General features: G+C 39.6%; 1 protein-coding gene across 10 annotated transcripts in view; it reads right to left on the minus strand.

Moving 5' to 3' along the window:
- PTPRT (protein tyrosine phosphatase receptor type T) overlaps window positions 1–22150 on the minus strand; it is a 769637-nt gene that overhangs the window by 132536 nt on the left and 614951 nt on the right. For 6 of the 10 annotated variants that reach the window (XM_077335394.1, XM_077335393.1, XM_077335397.1 and 3 more), the window contains 3 exons: window positions 14430–14565; window positions 13394–13414; window positions 1622–1651 (listed from right to left, as the gene is read on the minus strand). In XM_077335394.1, coding sequence (XP_077191509.1) covers window positions 1622–1651; window positions 13394–13414; window positions 14430–14565 — 187 coding nt within the window. The remainder of the gene's footprint in view (window positions 1–1621; window positions 1652–13393; window positions 13415–14429; window positions 14566–22150) is intronic. The other 4 variants (XM_077335395.1, XM_077335399.1, XM_077335402.1 and 1 more) reach the window with 2 other exon arrangements.

Here is a 22150-nt window from a genome sequence, read left to right on the forward strand (position 1 = left end):
TCATTGGGAATACTGTGAAAGGGCTCCTATATTCATGGAACCCACATAATCCTATTTCCTCAGTATTATCATAGGTAATATCACCCCATTTTGCTGCCTCAAAGAGAGTCTCTCAGCAGCCAAATGGAAAATTTCCACTGTGCATTCACTGATCACTCTCCTACAAAAAAGTCTGAGATCAAGCCAGGTAAGAGCAGCAACTTCCTAGTTTCTAATGTCATTTTCTCTCTGCTTCACTCTCACTTCTGTCTTGTCATTTAAACTACACACAATAAAACCCATACACACACAAAAACCCAACAGTTTGTCTGGGAACTTGCTCAGTGTCTTTGCTATTTATTGAGCTAACTCTTTCCCTCCATGCCTGAGATAAGGGGCCTTTGGCTTCATGAGCAGAGGGTCAATGGCTAGAGCTATGTTTGATTCTCACCGTCCCACTCCCACACGAGGGTGCAGCTAAGTATACAGATGTATCCTAAGACATCTTGCTGCTCAAAGAAAAAAATGCTTCTGCACACAGAAACCTTTCACTCACAGAAGGAATTGTGTTATGAATGAAAGAGGGTCTTTGCATTCATCCGTGAAGTATCTCTCTCAGTTGGTTGATCCAAATAGAGCTTGATTGCTGCAAAAGAATCTATGGAAGGGCTCAGGAACAAACCAGTAACAACAAACTCACAGAGAAACCTCTGTCTCCCTCTGTTTTGAAGTTTGGTAAACATCTTGATTGAGTGGAGACAGTTTGTCTGAAAATGTATTAATGCACAAACTGCAACAGACCTCCATGAACAGCTTCAAAGTTTGTGGAAAGTTCATGATGGTTGATCTATCATGAACTTCACCCTGAAGCATAAACTGGTAAAAAGTCATCATAATCCACAGAGGACAATCCACAGTTGTGGGCCACTGTGTGAAATATAGTATTGGACTAGATGGACCACCGTCCTGATCCACACACTTAATACAGCTGTGTAATGAAGAGAAACACACTATCCCAAATGAAGTTAAAAATCTTACCTCTTGTGTGGCCCCAATGAATTTAGATACTCAGCATTTTATTTGCTAGATATTTATACCCCACTTTCTCTCAACTTACAACACTCTTCTCCCATCCTCTATTTTATCATTACAGACTGAGAGACAGTAACTGGCCCCAGCTCACCGGTCAAGCTTCCATGGTAGAATGGGGATTCAAGCCTGAATCTCCCAGATCCTACTTCAGGCTCTAACTACTGTATCACACTGGATCATCTGCTTTCAGTGGTACTATTTGATGGAAGATGCGGAAGACAAATGCTACAGCACGATGTTTGGGCTGTTACTAGCTGTCTATTAACCTAAATGAACAAAGATCATTTATTTGACCAGGCTGCAAGGGATGAGTGAGGCTTAAAGGACAAGAATTTAAATGACAAAGAAAAGTAAAACAGTGCTATGTTCTTCTAATCACAAGGGGTTAAAATAGAGGGAAATGCAAACTATTCCAAAAACAGTGGTTCATATATGGAGACAGACAGACAGAGACAGAGAGAGACAGAGAGAGAGACTGACTAGTAAAGTTTTTTTTTAATGAAACTCTAATGTGCATGCTCAAGAAAATCATATCCAGCTAGGTACTTACAAGTAATAGGAGTAGGAATATGCATTTCTTCTAAATATTGATGGGCAGCCAGATGAAGAAAATGTCCAAAAGTGGGGAAAGAGGAAAAAAGCATGATTAGACTTTATATCAATGGTGCTGATTTTGAAATGTACACAGTATTGCACTGTACTGTCTACTACCCATTATATTTTTAGCCCCTGTGATTTCTGCGTACTGCTCTAAGGTTTGGCAATAGATCACTTAGAGAAAGAATTCCTGGGTTCTATCCCTGCTGCTGCCACTAATGTATTGCATGGTCCTGGGCAAGTCACTTCACTGTGCTTTGAGTTCCTCAGCAAATAACAATTGTATCTATCTACTGTTGCAAAGTAGCGTAGGATCACTCAATGAAATAACACGATAATGAATAAGCGAAGTATGGTAATAGCAAAAGCTGAAGAGGAGAGGGTGCTGTGCGCCTAGTTTGAGTAATGTGCTGCATTTTCCAGTTCTGGGATTACTTTTGCAAGCAATTATTGTCCTTTGATATAAAATGCAATAAACAAACTATACACACAATATAACTCCTAACAGTGTGTTCTGTGCATCAGTGATGTGCCTACAAATGCTTTAGTTTGAAATTCTTTATTGGCCTAGCAATGATTCTAACAATGCCTGAACCCTTATTGGTAGCAAGGTACAGAACTAAACACAAGATACAAAATTGGCTGCACAATAAAGTATTCTGAAGAATAATCTCAAAATTGATTGAAGTAGATCTTCAAATAATCTAATTCACATCCGGTTTCAAAATTAATAATTTAATCTCAATGTATATAGTATGACAAGTACACCGGTTATGAACTAAGTTTCATACAACATTCTATTATATGCAGAACTTCTCTATTGATCTGACTACAAAAGTGCTCCAAGCCAGTTGCAAGAGGTACACAACTTTTAGATATGAGACTTTTTAAACACTTCCTACACAGGTTCCAAATTTTGGAGAAAATACCAGACAATGCATGCATACTAGCTATAGGAATCTTTGTACAGCATGCTGGCAGGGGCTCATGGGAATTGTAGTCCATAGACATCTGGAGGACCACAGGTTGACTACCCCTGCTGTATAACACCACATGGTATTCTACTGAAGCACTGCAAAGCTGTTATCATCTGTTACCCCCAATTGGTTCAACAATGAGACACATACAAACCAGATATGTATCCCAGCAGAGATGCCAATACATGAGGCCAGATTTTTTTTTTTTAGAATTTGTTTCCTCTTAACTTTATAACACATGGAAATAACAAACCTGCAGCAAAAACCATACATCATAAAAATGATAAAGGAAAAACACACACTAAAAAGATACAAAATCTATCAATTGATTCGTACTTTTATGAAAAGGAACATTTCAACCAAAATCTAGATACTATTCTAAGTCATGCACAGCCGTACTCAATGCTCATTTATCGCTTGTATTCTAGAAGACCAGTTCTTGGAAACAGTGAATTCTGAGCATGATTCTATTTTCGGCAGGGCAGGATAAGATCATTCTTCTGTTGAAAAAGTAGATATTGCTGCACCCATAGGGAGTGGGGGAGGGAGGACAGCACATTGAGGACTTTGCTCAGGCTGGGCTAGACTAACAGCACAAGGAGACAGATGGGAAGAGGTTGGACATGGCAAGAGAGGGGATGGAGATGAAAATACTTTGCTCCATTAGAAGTTAGCTGAACTTGTCCTGATTATTTTGTAACATTGCACCAGCAAAAGAAGTAGCACAACATTTCCTCTAAAGTCAGCATAGAGTCATCTCTACCCCAACTAGAATTCTACCTGACCCAGCTGCTAATCAACTCTGCAGCTGCTAATATTGTAAGTCCCAGAAAAGGAATTGAGATTTCATATGGTAAATTGTTTGCAGGCCGTCTCCCCCAAACAAAAAACCCTAGCAACCTAGAAACACTCAAGTAATCGAAAAAATTGCACAAAGGGAATATTTTGTTCTAGAAACAAAAACTGAGAGAGAACAAAACAAAATAAAGGGGAGATCAGAACTTCTCAGAAGTCTTTGAAACACTTTGCCTTCAGGCCCAAAGATGTGAACTGCATAACATCAGAAATGACAAAATACCTTCTACCACAGGGGCTGCATGGATCACATACCCCACCCAGAATAAGCATAGGAAGAGATGCCCACCAGGCAGGGGTGCATGCTCCAAAGGTGTGACAGTATTCAAACACCTATCACCTCAAAATCTTCCATTACCACAATAGCTAGATAAACAATTTCCCAAACTCAACAAATCACACTGTGTCTTCTAGATTAGGGGCTATATGGTGCTAGCAAGAAAAGAGAACTCACCATGCATTAATGAAAGGACTGGAAAGTCACACCTATATGTGGCATTCTACTCCTTCACACCCACCTGTATACTGGTTGCATTTCAGAGGTGCCAGCTGTTAAATATCATGAACCGCTACTTCACCGTACATACTGTGTTAATATTTGTCAATTAAAAAGTATACTTAAAAAACTGCTGTGCATAATTAGTTCTTAAATAATGCATAATTTAATTTCCACCTTTGCTGAATTTTTCATTATATTCCTACATATATAGAACCACCAATGAGCACTGAATTTGCAAATCAATGAAATCCTATTTCGAGCAATATTATTATATCCTTGCCTATCATCCTTGCCTACCATTATTATATCCTTGCCTACCATCCTTGCCTACCATTATTATATCCTTGCCTACCATACTTGCCTACTATTATTATATCCTTGCCTACCAAGCCTCAACAAAGGTGTCTTATGGACTGCAGCCCTGATGTGTATTTTCTTCACCCCAGGGTACCAATTTTTATGTGGAACTTCTCCATGTCTATGTTGAGTGTTAAAAGATTGTTCAGTATTTTGTGTGTGTGTGTGTGTGGGGGGGAGGTTGCTATTGCACTGGAGTGATGGGGCAGTGTAACACCCCCATTGGCTTATGAAGTTACCACCACCAAATCCCATCAACCATACCTTCTCTACATGTCACCATTTGATTGGTTACCATGAGACTGGTTGTTTTGATTGGCTGTGTTGTCCTACCTTCTTGTTTTTGATTTACAGACAGCAAGTAAAAAATTCAGCATATAATTATATTCAGCCATAATTCTATGGCTGATGGCTAAAGGAATACTCCTTTCAAAATCTATTTGAGGTTCTTCAAATAATTCTTACACTGGTCTTGTTCTGTTATCAATAAATAATGTTTTTATGTTTATGTTACATTCATGATTACTGTGCACCAATCTTATTCACAGAAAGTGTGTGTCTCTCTCTGTGTGAAACCATATCTCTCCTTTGGCCAGCAGAAGCTAAGGTTGAAATCTCAGTTCACCCACCCTGAAGGGGCTCCTCAGGCTGTCAACTGCCTCACCGTCATTCACTTTTCCAGCGACAAGGCTCTTCCCTTCTTGGAGTTCCCAGGTTTTCATCTCCCATCACTATATCTGTATCTGTTTTCTGCTCCCTGTAAACCACCCTGAGCCTTTGGGGGAGGGTGGTATATAAATATGAATAAAATAAATAAATAAATAATAAATTAAATAAATATACTACCTTTTGAATAATAATAATAATAATAATTATTATTATTATCTTTCGATTTATTGCCCGCCACTCCCTTACGGCTCGTGGCGGGTTACAACATTTTAAAACCCCCAATAAAATCCATTAAAAACCCTCAGCAACAATTACAGTATAACATTATCGGTTAGCAAGCTAACCTGGCAAGATAGGCTAATCAACCTCCCCCTCCTACTAATTGAATCCTTAGGAGCTGATCTACTACCAGCAAACTGAGATGACAAGAGTTTCTTAGGCAAGCATATGTAGAGATGCTCTTTGATATTATTGGAGATATTATTGGAGTTTGCAGCATCTGTTTTATTATTTTATTTTATGTATTTCTATGTTTTGGGGTTTTATGGATTTTATTGTATGGTTTTATTGGGGCTGTAACTCACCTCGAGCCTCCGGGGAGAGGCAAGTAACAAGTCTAATAAATAATAAATAATAATAATTTGATGGTTCCTGGACAGGTGAGCTGAATAAATATCATTTGTTTGTTGGGGAGTCTCAATTTATGGGAGGGATAGCAGCCTAAAAAAAAAAGACACTTCCAAAAAGCAAGGTTGATAAGGAAAGGCCCATCTCTACACACACACACCACAATTCAAGATGGGTATGCCCCTATCTGATAACGGAGACACTTAAAGAACATTGGTCATTTCACTTTGGAATTTAAAAGACAAAGAGAGGGAGGGAGAGAGATGCACATTCATCCCACATCTCAATTAGCATTTTCTCGCACTAGACTGAAATAATAAAAAATGGGGGGGGGGAATGATTGCCCAGAGCATACCTGGGGGTCATGTAGATATAAAAAGAACAGGAGAAAGAAACTGACTCCTAAACTACTAATTGCACTGCAAAGATGGGGAGGGGAAATGATAGCATGCAAATTAAAAATAAAAAGAATCACCATCTATTCCACCCTTTTTGAGCAGGATGGGTAGCAGTCGACAAAGCGGCACAGACTTTTAAGGCTTCTAAACAAAACCATGTATTGTGCAGAATCATATCACTTCTTAAAAAGAAAAAAGTACAGGAGAAATTGGCTTGAGAAAGAAGGGAACATGAAGGCCAATTACAGGGTAATGCAGGTTTGTTAACAATGCTGTGTGGGAACCAGGGATGGGGAATGGTAACCGGGAAGGTAATATGGAACACTGATGCAGGCTGGAAGTCACCAACAAAATGTATGAAGCATCATCCCAGTTATGATGGATAAATAAATAGCAGTTTTGCAACACTTTTAGCTCATTCCTCCACATTACTCTTCCTGGCTGGGGTCACTATTAGTAGAGAAATGTGAAAGGATGAGAAGCTCCTGAAGTTCCACCTCTGTGGAACTCACCCATGTTTTCTTGCTCTGTGCTGGGTCTTCAAGATCTGGAGGTACAATGACTGCAAAACATTCATGCTGAAAAAATATGCATATATATAGGATATAATTTCAAACTATTTCCATATTTAAATCATTAGGCTGTGCTGGAACTTCTCCCAATTCTTGCTCAAATCTTGGTCTTTGAAAATGTCATTGCCACCGGTGCATAAATCTCTACAGTGACAATAAAACCAGGAAACCACTAATCATCTGGCTGCCTCCTTGACATCCATTTATTAGATTTCTCTCTTCAACCATATGTCATGCACAGTTCATCTCTTATTCATATAATATTTTGTTCATTAAGAATATTTGTATACATGCTATTTCCATAAACATCTGAGTGCTTGTTGAATTCTTGTTCTCCAGTGTTGGGGATTGGTTGTGGATTTTGGGGGGAGGGGTCCTTCCTTGTGGAGAGGGAGGTGTGTCCTCCTAATTCTTCTAGAACATCTAGAATCTACAATGTCGTGAGAGTTCTTCCTTAGAGGGTGTATGTTTCACAAGAAACATACAAGGGAAAAGCGCTGAAGCAGAAAAAGTGGCAATCTTTTATTCTCTTAGAATCAATTTCTACAATAGGTCATCCCACCAGACCTTAAACTTTTCTGAGGACAACTTTTAACACTTTTTTAATACAAGTTGGGTCTGAGGACCCTAGCCTGTGAGTCAGGACTTCTCAGATCTTTTGTTCATAGTGCCCAGTTCAGACTGTATTGTGATGTGTGACGAAAAGGGTTTCAATCCTCCCCCAAGTAATTTAATCGGCAAAAAAGGTAATTTGCTCTAAGTCTGTGAAGATAGGGTGGGACATAAATTGAAATAAAATGATGACGATGATGATGATGATATTTTCCTGAATTTCTGTGTGTTTATTTGAACAAATAATCAAAATGCATAATGAAACACACTCATTTTTTTAAAAAAGGAGTTGAAAACATTTTCCTGCATTCCCTGTCCCTTAACAGAATAATGCTTCTTCTGAAAAGTCTTTCTGATGCCCTTCTGAACATGCAATTAAGTATGGATGAAGGCAGTGAGGAACTGGGCAAAACTGACTTCTCCTCCCTTTTCCATTGGTGACTTCTGCTTGCAGAGGAGGATCTTCACTGAACCACATCCCTACCTTAATACTGTGGTGGAGATTTTCCCACAAGGGTGAAAAAGAGTTAATTTACATTTTGTGGGAATCCAAGGATATGCTAATGTTTATTTTAACAACCTGCTTTTTAAAAGCATAGGAATCTGAATCCTTATTCTGACCACAGTCTCTAGATACCACTTTAACAGTTGGAGAAATATTGTAGATTCAGAGCAACCAGATTACATCTCAACATCTGGCAAAATTTGGCTATAGTTAAGCATACATCACTTCAATGAAACACAGCCTAGAAGGAGATTGAAAGGGATGGACTTATTATGTTTCTTAAGAAAAGAAATTTCCTAGCATATTTTATTTGCAATATATTTCAGCATGACTTGTTGATCATATATTGTCTGATTTTTTAAAATCTATTTATCATGCTCAACAGAGGATATGTGTATGACCCTCTCCCTCGTGACACATTGGAAGTTACTTCTGAATCTCAGAAGGTAGAATAGGTTGATCAGAGGCAGCTTCCTCTAGAGTTACTGTTGGCAAAGAAATGTGGGGAAGGGAGGTTGATTTCAGATGTACTGCTGCCAAGACTTGGCTCTGGTCATGGCTCTGGTCATGCAAGACGTTTTTTTATTATGTTGTCAGCATTACAAACTGTGCACAAGAAAGATTTTCTGAAAGAATATAGAGAGTAGTGTAGCAATAATGAAATTATATTGGATGTTAGTTGCATTGTTACCTACCATGTGACACCACATGGAAATTACTTTGTTGCTCCCTCAGCAGACTTAAATACCCACACAGATCATGACTTACTTGCCTTCTCACTCTCATTGCTCACCATTATTCCCATCTATTTTTTTCCTTTCAGTTATCCCTTGAATCAATTTTTGCTAAGGCAAAAAGGCCTTTGCTTCTGGTTTCATATTCCACTTTGTCCATCTAGCTCAGAAAATGGAACAAAATAACCCTACTCAAATCAAATGCATAGATGAATATCCTATCTTTGTAGGGGCTGTCCCATTCTTCTCATTGATGCATTCATTAGCACATATTGACCTGTTCCCATAATTGAAATGAATACATGCCATTAGAATATTCATTGGGTTCTAAATTGGATATCTACCACATGGTAATTACCATCTCTTCAGAAATTACAATATTTATTTGTTGTGCAAACAAATTCAATAAAAAGCAAAGGGGTTGCTTAGTAATCTGTCAGGACAAGAAGAATTCAAGTCAAAGGTAGGAGCCACACATCACTGGATGCTATGCTATTGTAACTATTCACTTCCTGAATTTTCGTATCAAGTCAATATGTAGACCCAAGTGTCACAAGAAGGGCAAAAGAAAGGAAAACAGAGGTGGATTGTTTTCTCTATTTCTTCCTTCATCAGTCTCTTTCTCAAACATTTCATTTTCACAGGAACCTTAAGAGGTAGGGCAAGCCGAGGGAGTGTGGCTGGGTCCAAGATCATCCAGTGAACTTCATGGCCAAGCTGGAATTTGAACCTAGGTTCTAAATCAAAACTCTACCATCACATTACATGCTTCCCTGGTCCCATAAACTTGCCCAGGGAATAGCAGTGACACTGAGCTAAAACCAGTGAGGCCGCAGCAACAACCATAAAGCCCACTCAATGGCTTCAGCGCCCAAAATATATGATTGTGTAAGTTTGTAAGTACTATCTGGCCCTGAAGCCAACATAAAAAGCAAAACAAAACAGACAAGAAAATTCTATGAAAAGCTAGCAAACTTTGTTTATTCAAATTATACAGCTATTCAATTGTAAAGTATAGGCTGAAAACATCATTCAGGGCTCGTGTCAAATACACCCAAGGTGCTAACATTCAACAATGAACCTCTTTCATTTTCTAAAGTAATTATTAAACTTCCAAGAAGTGTCTCAATTTAACCGTGTTTGTCATTCAGTCAGCATTTTTTGTCTGTTCACCCATCCCTAATTTCAGTCATGTTTACTTGTCTTGGCAGTGTGTCTCTTCACCCTTAAACATTTTCTCGGTATACAGGCCCACACTGCTGTCATTTCCTCATTTGGTTAGCAAAATGCTATATTCAGGAAAATTAAATTAATTGTGTCTATTACTGATCAGCTATAATGCCCTGGGCCACGAGCAGACGTCACTCTGATGTCGGAAGGTAGTGCCTCAAGTTTATCTAATTAAATTACTACTTTTCTGCCTCATTGCCTTGAAAGACAAGAGCATCTTGTACTTGCTGCTCTGTGGATTGAGGGATTAATCTTTTTCTGTAAGTCTGAATTCAAAGTGGCTAAGCTGTGTGTGCCTGTTTTTGTACAATGCTGAGACAAATCTCTGCCTTATAATTATTTATTCAGGGTTGTTGTTTTTTTAAAAGAACTTAATCCATTTAATGTGCATGTTGTTGACATCCACCAATATTCTGAGACAGCTTTTCATATCAGTATGGCTCTAAATTTGTATCTAGTTCCAAAAGAGATAGCCTTGGGAAACATGTGTTTCAATAGGGCACCAGTACCCAACTTCCCTTACTTGGGTGGCCCAAGGTAGCCCAATCTCATCAGCTTTTGGAAGCTAAACTGGGTTGATCCTGGTTATTACTTGAATGAAGGACCACCAGCAAAGCCTAGGGTTGCTACCCAAAGGCATGCATTGGCAAACAAGGAAGCATGAAGGAGGGAAGGAACTAGATCCCTGGGGGGCTAACCAGTCCTGAGCCTCCAGAAGCTGCAGCTGCTCTTGCAGCTGTGAGGGGGGGTGTCTATTAATTTGAATAAGGGAAGCCAATGACAACCCCTAACTAACAATGGCCCAAAAGCTTGATGGGTGCCAGGCGAAGTAGTGGAGTACATTGTGACACTCATAGTGCCACGGTGGGGAACCCTAACCTAAAATGTTGGACTCTCCTTTGCTCAGATGTTGAAACACTGGATTTTAACCTGAAGTTTTCCCAAATTTACAAAATCCATAACTTTTTTCAAAGTCTTTGCCTAGCAGAATTCTCTAATTTAGAAGAATGATTATGCTGTAGCTAAAAATATGGCAACCAATCATCTAATTTGACTAGGAATTTCTAAGCACATTGCACAAACAAAACAACAAAGGCTACCAGTACTGTCATAAGTACCTAGGCATATCACAGTTACTATAGTATCTCATCACTAGGGAAGTTACAGTGCAATTCGGCACATTTAACTTCCATTGCAGGCCATTATTTTGACACTTTATTTCAGATTCTGATAATTTTCTTTTTCATCAAGGGGAAATGGATGTGAAAACTTTTATCTAAGCTAGCCAGATTTTAATATAGGCCTGAACTTCCTATTGAAAGCATGCAGATTTGGATTATTCCACTGAAAGTAACCAGCATCTGTATGCATATTCCAGTGGGCATCTGGTTTATACCTTTAGATCCTAAAAACAGGGCTGATGCTAAGGGGAGTTCCTGTGGGTATCTGAGACCACAGCATGGAACAACAGAGAATAAAACAAAAGTTCTGTGCACCTCTAGCTGAGAAAAAAATCTAAAAATCAATTTCAGATATGTACCTCAATTTACGATGCTTGGTCCTGACAACAAAAATGGTGAGTTTAAGGAAGTAATCGTGAAAGACTATGCTCCTACAGAGATCACTAAATGCAATCAGGATTTCCCCCCAATCCCAAATCAGTTATAAGGCTTTTAGACTATAATGAAAAATATAAATGCAAACATTGAGTGGGATCCTAATTTTGTTTTCCACTGATGAAAGTAGAGGCAGTTCTCACTGATTTACCATGCAGACCCACATTTTGTTTTCCATATTGCTCCTCAGGGAGGGAGGGAGGCCAACCATGCATCTCACATGACATCACAGGTTGCAGTATTAGGAATGAGGTAGCACAGTTCCCTTCATTAAAAACTGTTGTAACTTTTAAAAAGAAAGGATTTAAACCACTGCCTCCAGAGGCTTAGAGCCAAACTTTAATATGTTTTAGCAATTACTTAACCAGTATGATAATTGATTGTGTTTTATTGTTATATCCTTATTATGTGACATTTTATTCTGGACGTTTTGCATTCTAAAATAAAGCAGGAGGGGGAAACATGGATCACTGTCTTCAAATATTTGAAGGATTGTCTAGCATAAAATGGAACATTTGCTCCACAGGAGAGGAGTAGAAAAAATAGGTGGAATTTATAAATCAGTAAATTTTGGAAAATTACTAGAAAAAGACTCTCTAAACAGTAGGAGCTGCTCTGCATTGGAAGGAATATCTTGGAATGAACATGGCTTTCCTTCATTGGAAGTCTTTAAGCAGAAAATGGATGGCCATCTGTAAGGGATGCTATACTTATGGATTGGACTAGATTACCTCCAAGATCGTTTCAAACTCAATAACTCTATTGACATAATCTAGAGAAGTTTCTGTGACAATGTACACCTGTTCCCTTCTTCACCATCCCATCTCCACAAAAACATGAAATCACAATAGGACAGTAATAAGCACATGGAAATGTTACCAGCTATGGAAGATTGGCAAGCACAATAACATGAGATGCTATTCCACATACAATGATTCCGTTATACATGACCCATAATTCCCAGTTATTGATTTCATGATGTTTTGTTAGCATTAGTAGGGAGTAGACAAAGAGCAAAAAGTTTAAAGCCCAGAAAATTAGTTTAGCTCTGCCAAAGATTCTTTGATAATACACTGGTTTATTTTGGTTCCTTGCAGATTAGAACAAGTACTGAGAAGGTTAAGAATATTAGGTATTTGGGGTCCTCTCGACTGAATTTTAAACACAACTACAAGAAGCATGCATAACAAACATACTTAGGTACACAAGCTGCCATGGACAGGTTCCCAGCAGAGATGGCATAGGAATTTCCCAAATAAATTAATATAGTGAGTTTCTAAGCATTCCCTATGAAACAGCAAATGGATGCATCAGAATCTCTTTACCTGTACTTCTAGACAGAGTGGTTGCCTTTGTTAATCTGTTGGCACTACTCTTAAAATGAAGGACAGGATCTAATAGTGGTTTTCTCAGGGCTATAAGACTTTTGCCCCTGCAGGGAGGTCTCATGATAAAATATCCATACGTAAAACATACAACACATATTGCTGAAGTTGTGGTCAAGCAGTGAAACTACTACAATTAAAACACTCGGTTTAGTAACAGCCAAAGACAGAAAACTGAACCAATTGCAAGTTCAAAAGTCATACAACCATTGTTGTGTTGGAATGTGGCAGACTAATGGCTCGCTTTAAAATTGCTCTTTGGAAAACAAACATATGGTCAAAAAGGGACTTAAGCATAAAACAAGGCCATAAAGGTCTTCTCGGTGCTAGACAATGCCGGCTTCACTGAATCACTACTCCACAACGTATGATAGGCATGGGTCATAAAATGAGAGCAAGGAAACTCAGCTATCATGCCATGCTGGTTCAGAGTGTGAGCGCTCGTGGTTCACATAGAAAGCATACACAGATGCAAAAAAAGATGGACTGCTTCAAAACTGTGTTTCAAAGACATGCCAGCAACAACTTCAGAAAGTGGTGGTCAGATATGAATAGAAACAAATCCTCAGACAACCCTTCTTTCCTGGGCAAGTGTTTAATAATGGTCCATCGGAATGGATGGTCCAGAGGAAATGGCTGTCAGTGAGCATGCACAGTCAAGCCACACTTAGAAGGTTAATGATAATCACCTTGGATCTACTGCACCGCTCCTTCAAAAAAGAATAAAAAGGCAGGTTTTTTTTGAAGAATCTCACACATTTCACAGATGCAATATAAAAATCAGATGGGAAACACCATACAAATATCCACAAATCATTTTGTCAGTCTCTAAACACACACACAAACCCACATACACAAACAGAACATAAAGCTTGCACAAGGTGTCATCACATCTTAACATCACACTGTGGAATCAGTAGACACACGACTTTTATAGGATAGTTTGTGCACACGCTTATAAACTACTTTTCATCTGAGGGAGAGGAAATGCTTGATAATTAGCCTTCTTAATTCTTTTCCTGTTCATAGCTAGGTGAAATGACTTGCTCAGGTAGGACAAAACAGCCATCTACACTACAAACTTATATTGGTTTAATATTAGGCCTCTTTAATTGCCATTGTTTCCACCAAAGAATCCTGGGAATTATTGTTTAAGTGAGGTGCTGAGAATTTTCAGGAAGAATTCCCTGTCACAAATACACATGAAACTACATTTCTCTGGATATCCTGGGAAGAAGGAGTGACTAACCAAATATAAGTTTGCAGTGTGGATCTCTCTAGTGGCAAAATAATGGGGTTTAGAACCCAGGACTTTAGAACTGCTTTTTTACGCATGTTGTACATCCTTTATATTAATTAAATAATGTCTAGTATGTTGTACTCCTTCACAACCTCACCAATCCAGGAAGAAGAGACCTGACAGGACTGGGAAAGAGTCCATCCATTCCTCTCCACAACCCTAGTGATTGTAATAATGTACAGACAGTCATGTGGGCTAGAACCACTGAGAAGCACCCCCATGAGGTTCAGTGCTATGTGCAAAAAAGGCCCTCAGGTCTTTGACAAATATCTAAACTATGTGAAGAAACCTACACTATTTCTGCCTCTACTTCCCCACATCAGATTGACTATATTATCTCCACAGGACTACATTTTTTAAGCAAAAGGTAAGCATAACAATAAGCATCTCTGAGGTCAAGAACAGTAGGTATTTTAAAGACTTACCTTCTCTTGATGGTAAGCATTGCTCCTAAAAGAATAATTACAAACATAAGAAGGCCAGCAATAACTCCTGCCATTTTCACAGTGTTGTCAACTTGCTTTTCTGGTTCCACGGCATTGGAATTCTGTGTCGAAGCTCCTTAAGAGGTTGCAGGATGGAAGGAAATAAAAACAACAACAAAAAAGTACCTTGTTGAAATATACCAGGTTTCTTTTGCACTGGAAAATCACAGATAAATTTCAAGCCACCAAGGCTAGAGAAGAAGGTATAAATCTCCAGAGTATAATGTAACATTTTGAACCACAACATTTTAAAATAGCATTACATTTGTACACTGCTGGCCCAAGCAAACACCCTGGTTATTTTAGATACCTTAGGGAACCCCTAAGATTTAGCAGCAACAATTTTACTTCCAAGATACAAAATAGATTATCTATTTAGTTATCATCTATCTGTTTATGTTGTCATCTGGGTCTACAATCCCAAATCTCTATTCCAAAAGGAACCAGATTATGGTCCGTTTGCCATTGCTTTTTCTTGGCTTTCAAATTTTGTTGCAATGTTTGTTATTCCAATTATGAAACTTTTCCTATTGCTAAAAGTATAAAAATTAGAACTGTAAAAAGTGTCGTTAATAGCTCGACAGCCCTCCTTTCTCAGCCAGCATTTTTTTCCATCTTAAGTCCCAGAAACTAGGAAGAGTTCAGTAGCATCTTAACAGCTAACAAAATTTGTGGCAGGGCATGAGCTTCCATGAGTCTCTGCTCACATTTTCAGATACAGCGAGATACTTTCTAACTCTATCTGAAGAAGTGAACAGTGACTGATGAAAGTTCATACCCTGCCACAAATTTAGTTAAACTTTAAGTTGCTACCAGACTCTTGCTCTTTTCTACTGCGATAGACAGACTAACAGGGTTACTTATTCTGATCTACCAGAAACCAATACGTAAAGAAGGTAGAGGGAGGTTACCTATCATAAACTTTAAAAAACTGATCATTTAGTTCCCCACCTAACCAATAGAATTCCATCTTCAGAGGCTGTCACCTTGTTGTCCACTATCCCAACTGACATTGGCCATTTGGAGAGCACAAGCGTTATATGTATTTGATCAGTGTGATGATATTGTTGTGGATTATTTAAGTCTGGGGTAGTCAACCTGTGGTCCTCCAGATGATCATGGACTACAATTCCCATGAGCCCCTGCCAGCTAATGCTGGCAGGGACTCATGGGAATTGTAGTTCATGGGCATCTGAAGGACCACAGGTTGACTACCCCTGATTTAAATAATGATTTTTGATGGTCTCTGTGATCCCCATTAAAAATGTGACTGCAAGAAGAAAAAAAAAGCTTTGCAAAACATGAAATTCCAAGTTCTAGACACACTGACAAAATCAAACCAAACTAGGAGCAAAGTCACAAAATGAACCACAAAGAGGATGTGCTCAGCACCAGTGAATTACTTTGAACAGCACTGAACTATTAATTTACTGTAAGCCACTTCTAATATTTATGCAAAGAAACTGGGTCAATGAATAAATGGAGAGACAGGACCTACAAAGCAGTAATACGAAGTCAGATAAGCAATGAAAGGTACTCTTCAAGTCAAGACCATGAGATAGTTAGTGGTGATTCATGGATACATTTTACTGGCTTAGTAGTAAAGTAGTCACTAGGGAAAATAAGTGTTCAGAGGATAACGTATATAAAATGGAAGCAGAATGTGAGTGGTTAGTAAATGACTGTTGTTAGTAAATGGTGGAAATCAGTGGAAAGACTCTCCTTGTAAGATACATATTTGGAAGGGCACTGTTCAGCAAGAAGTTGACATCAACCTGTAATTGCTCTTATGCTTTACTTTTGGATTATTTGCTTCATCTAGATGTCCTGGGTCAGATAGTGGTATACCTTCTGCATATTGCTTGGAGTACTTGCTGCATATTTCTTAGAAAGAATTAATCTAGATACAGTAGTTCCTGTTATCGTGATATTCATATTAAATTACTGTTATGTTCTTGACAAGGACTTATATTTAAAGGAATATTTAGAGACTGAAATTGGTTCAAAATATAGTGGATATAAGTATACTGCCTGGAATCATATGATTGTAAGGATTTAATCCTATCATAGAGTCCTGCCTGACTGTTCTATCTACAGCATTTGCTTCATGAAATGCTTTAAGTTTAGAAGAAAAGTCTCAGTAATTACCCCATATTCAACCTGAGGAAATCCACTTATTGCCTTCACTACTTGCTTCTTGTTCTGGGCATGTAGACCTGACTAATCATGTCTCAGATTGGTTTGTTTCTTTATATGCCACCTCTTGAGAGTCCTGCTTAAGGCAGCTTACAATTAAACAGCATCACAATATTTAAAGAAACAAACCCAAGAAGAAGCCATTGACATAAGCAGAATGAGAACTAAAACAGAAAGACTCATAGATCTATTATGCACGGCAGCCACTATGCTGGGTGGCCGTCACTCCATTGCGGTGGGGCACGATGCCCCGCTGTTCCCCATGTATGCATGGGGGGGGGCTCCCCAGTGTATGTTGATGCCCAGGCATAGCGCGTACACACACACTGCATGCCAGGGCCGGGAAGCCCGGGATGCTGCCAGGCTGTGGCAGCGGCTGTGAGTGAGTGGGGCCGGTCTGGGCCCCCACCACACACTACGGCGGGGGCAGGGGATGCCCCTGCGATCTCCATGACTCTGCAAAGCTCACAGGGGCGTGCAGTGTCCCTACAGGGACACCATAGTGTCCCTACAGGGACACCACACTGGTTCGGCCGAAAGGCCCGATGCTTTTGATTATGCACAGCGCTGGCCCATCCCAGCCCCTGCCAGCGCCCACAGTATCCTATGGAAGTTCCCGTGTTCTGATAACGCGGGCTTTCCATGGCCCTGGGCTGGGCGATGCCTGTGCTGGTGGGGGAGCATGCATAATTGGGGATTTTCCCCAATGCGCTGCTGCCACCAACGTGGGCATTCTGGCCTGTGCATAATGGGTCAAAAAGAGTTAATGATAATATCCATTAGTTAAACACCTGGGTAAATACATATGTTTGGCCTAAAAGAAAGTATAATGGGTGCTAAGTGAGGGTGTTCAAGAGCTGAGGTACCACCACAGAAAATGTCCTGTTTCTTGTCATCACCCACCTCATTGTTGAATGCAGGAACACTGAGAGCAGGGCTTGAGGGACAGATCTTATAGGTGGGCTGAATAGTGTGGGTGGAGAGTGTCCTTCAATAACCCTTGGTGCCAAGCCATTTAGGGTCTAAAAATAAGAGCCTGAATTGCGTCCAGAAGCAGATGGTTAACCTTTTGAACTAATAGAACTCTCCAAACCATTTTCAAAGGCAGCTCCACCCATGGTGCATTATAGCAACTTAACCTGGATATGATCACAGCATGGATCACTGTAGCCAGATCATGCTTTCTGAGTAATAGCCATAGCAGGCAAACCAGCTGAAGCTGATAAAAATGCTATGTGCCATAGCAGAGTCCTAAGCCTCTATCCTTAGGACTGAATCTAGTAGCATCCTCAAGCTATGAACCTTTTCCTCCTACTCTAGAACAGGCCAACTTTGCAGTCCTCGTGCAGCTTCTCCTTTGACCAACAGTACATCAAACTTGCCAGGACCGAGTTTCTGTTTGTTGTCCCTCATCCATCTCATCATTTTCTCCATTACCTTCTCCAGAACTTCCATAGACCCACCTGGCTTAGCTATTAAGGAGAAATAGAGCTTGGTATCATCTGCACATTGGTGACCACTCTAAATCCTTGAATGACTTCTGTCAGGGATTTCATATAAACAATAAACATTATGGGGGGGCCATAGGACAAATGCCATTGGGACAAAAAACAGTCCCCCAGCACCACTTTCTGGAACCCGTTGGTCAAGAAACAGCTGAAATACAGAAGCATGGTGTTTCCTACTCCCAACCCAACCAGCTTCTCTAGAAAGATACTATGGTTGATGTTACCAAAGGCTACAGAGATATCCACGAGAATCAACGGAGACACACTTCTCCTTTCACTCTCCTGCTAGAAGAACCTAGTACAATTGGCTGCCTCTTTTATTCTTACTGTTGTTTTTAAACAAATTAGGAAGCAACTGGCAGAAGCAGATCCTTCCCTGCATTTTTATTCTCCAAGTAGACTACTGTGTCCCCCTAAAAAACACTGATGGAGTGCAGAGGTAACCTGCCAGACAAAAAGCTACATTGGTTAGGTGGCTGCGGTACAGAGGAGAATCAGGCAAAATTGTCCTCCCTCCTGCTTATGTTAGTGGAATGTTCTGTAGCGCACAACCCATTGGATTAAAACTTCCTAGGTCACTTTGAAAATGCACCCTTGAAAAATGGGATTCAAACATTTTAAAACTGGTTAAATCATCAACAGTGGTACATTTTGTATTTGGTCCTCAGTCCATAAGGACACCTCTGGAAAACTTGCAAAATTGGAGAAGCCTTTGCATATCCAGATTTGAACAGAGAAAGTCAGTTATGTTTGAGAGATTGTTCATTATTAGCAGAATAACTAAGAGTGGGTGACATGGTGGTCTTGACATTCAAAAATTCTCTCATAAATCAACCTTCATTTTTATTTCAAGTTCCATTCAAGTTGCATGCAGAGTTCAAATGATTCTTTTTATATTTATAGAAGTGCTCTTTTCATAATAGCTGATTTAAAAGTAGAAAAGAAGCAGGAGAAAGGAAGGAATTTAAAACACTACGATGACCAGGAAAAAACTGAAGGAACAAAGATTTAAATGTCAGAATAATGTTGATGGCTGCATATAAGTATTTTAATAAATAAACAGCCTTAGTAGAAGAAAGAAGAGAATGAATATCACAATTACTGATAGAAGAAAGGAGCTGAATGGAAAAGTCTGTATAATACAAGTGAGGGGGAAAGCATGAATATAAGTCCCTTTTATCAACAAAGAAAAATCCTGAAGCCAAAGATAATAAAGGACACAGGAAGGACAAACACAAAGGAGAGAACTGACATACAAAAAAAGACAGCATGGCAAGAATATTATATAAAGGATAGGAGTAGAAAATAATTTGCTTAGCAGAGTACGAAGCATTTAAATATGAGCAGAACATGAACAAATCATGAAGGAAAACAAAAATAAACTGGGACTTAAAGGTGACAAGATTTTAACATTGGTAAAGCCATTGACCAGGAAGGGGGGGTCTTGATTAAAATTTGGTCTATATGGAGTAACAAAAATTTTCATAGAACGCATAGAACACAAAAATAGCATTGTAATATATATATATATATATATATATATATATATATATATATATATATGTATGTATGTATGTATGTATGTATGTATGTATGTATGTATGCATGCATGCATGCATGCATGCATGCATGCATGCATGCATGTATGTATGTATGTATGTATATGTATATGTATATGTATATGTATATGTATATGTATATGTATATGATGTATATGTATATGTATATGATGTATATGTATATGTATATGTATATGTATATATTTAATTTCAACGTAAGTACAATTTGCCAGGTGCCCCAGATGTCCCTCCAAAAGTGAGACAATCTGGTCACCTTAACTTTGCTCCAAATGCTGCATTGCAAGAGTGGAACAGCAGACAGAAGAATACCAAGGTCCAGAAGAGGAAATGTGACAAGTATCACAAACAGCAACATTAGGACTGCCAGCAACCTGGAAGCTGCTGGGATGGGATGGGGGTGGGGGGGTTCACTTATCAGAAATTAATTCAGTGCGTCTATGTGAGCTAGAAGTGCTTTAGGCACATCAGGAAAACTGGGGTGCAACACTGATTTTTGGGCAAACACTTTGTGGTAGAATTAGCTTCCCCCCTGATGTCCTTGACATGTTCTAGGTCATGTAGACATGTGTTAATTTCTGGTTGGGGTTAATTAAGGGGAGAGAGTTGTGGCCTGAAAACAGGAGATCAGAAGCTCATGCAGCATACAAAGAGAAAACAGTACAGTCACCAGTAAATGAAAAGAAATTGCAACTGAATAAGCATCACACCAAGAAGAAATGGGAGAAACAGGAAAAGAATAGAAGAATAAAAAAAAAAGGCATGAAAACAAGAAAATAGCCTGACAACAGGGTGGCTGAAAGGGTAAAATGGGGAGACGAGCTCCTTGGAGGAAGGACAACTATATACCAGGTTGTCAGATCTGGATTCCCATTTTTTTAAAGTCATTTATTTATTATATTATATTACATTACATGATATTATACTAATATACTGCCCTCCCTCGCGGCTCAGGACAGCTTATTAATTATGGTTCCTCTTTCCATTAATTGCGGGAAAGGGAATGACTAGCACAGAAGAGACATCAGAATTTGACCCACAACATAAAGCCAATAATGACAAGGGTGATAAAACTATAATCAGATAAAAAACAAAGAAAATTGAACTGTTCTACCTCATTTATTGTGTGTATTCAAGAAGACTTCTATGAAGTTAGCACAAAATAGTAAGGTGAACCCCCCCCCCCGCTTTAAAAGCACAATGTTTAATAGGAGAATTCTGCAACAAACATATTCCAGAAGTTGTGTTAAATAGGGATAATGGGTCCATCTTCTTTTGTAACCAGAAAAAAGAATGTATAGAAAATTTTTCTGTGGCCAGTAGTTTATGGCTTTATAGACATTGGTCAACCATGGCCCTGGCCTACAGTGTTGTGTGAACTTCATGGCATCACAGGACTGGTTAAAAGCAGCAGACTTTAATCTGAAGAACCAAGTTTGATTCCACACTCCTCCACATGCAGCCAGATCGGTGGCCCTGAGAGAGGGACAGTTCTCTTAGAGTTCTTTCATCCTGACCTATCTGAGGAGAGGAAGGAGATGTGATTGTAAGTTGCCCTGAAACTCATTAAGGCAGAAAAAGCAGGGTATAAAAACTATTCTTCTTTTTCAGTATCATATTGTTAATCATCCAACAGAATGATCACAGATTTTCAGATACATCACTTTTCTTTACTTTAATTCAAATGTTTTTAAAAATTTGGTGACGTGGAAACACATCAACTGGCAAAGTCCATCAGTCTTGCCCCCATCAGGAGGCCAGAAAGCAAATGACATAGAAGATGCGGGGGGGGGGGGGTGGCGGGCCTGGCACTGAGCTCCACTCGCTCTGCCTCCTCCTCCACCACAGGTATTCTGCAGCCAGCCCTGCTGCCAGGAGTGCGGATGGAGGAGGAGTGGGCATGGAAAATGGGCAGCGGAGGTGCTGGTACAGTGAGTCATTTCTCCTCCACCTGTGCCAGGCTTTGCCCAAGGCTGACAGCCTCAAGGGTGGCAGTTGTGGGGTGGGCAGCTGAGGTGGTAGCAGTGGAGAGTCAAGAGGGGCAGAAGACAGGTGGTGGAGTAAGGTGCTTGATCACAGTGCATGGCCAGATGACACCATGCCCTTTCCTCCTCTCCCTTCTTCAGCATCCTCCCGAGCCCGAGAATCCCTGTCTCCTTCTCTGGCCTTCAAGTCAGAATTTAGGAGGCTGCAGTAGGACCTAGAAGATGGGCAGTAGCAGCGGATCGAGGGGCCTGAACTACAGGCCAGGCCAGCTGATTTGGTGACCTTTCCTCCTCTGGCCTCTGCCCAAGTTGGAGCACCTCAGATTCCTTCTCCGGATGTCAGATGTGTTTCCACATAATATGTTATAATTATTAAAATTGCATTTTGTCGCCTT

The sequence above is a fragment of the Paroedura picta genome, chromosome 4 (assembly GCF_049243985.1).
Source record: "Paroedura picta isolate Pp20150507F chromosome 4, Ppicta_v3.0, whole genome shotgun sequence".
Classification (NCBI taxonomy): domain Eukaryota; kingdom Metazoa; phylum Chordata; class Lepidosauria; order Squamata; family Gekkonidae; genus Paroedura; species Paroedura picta.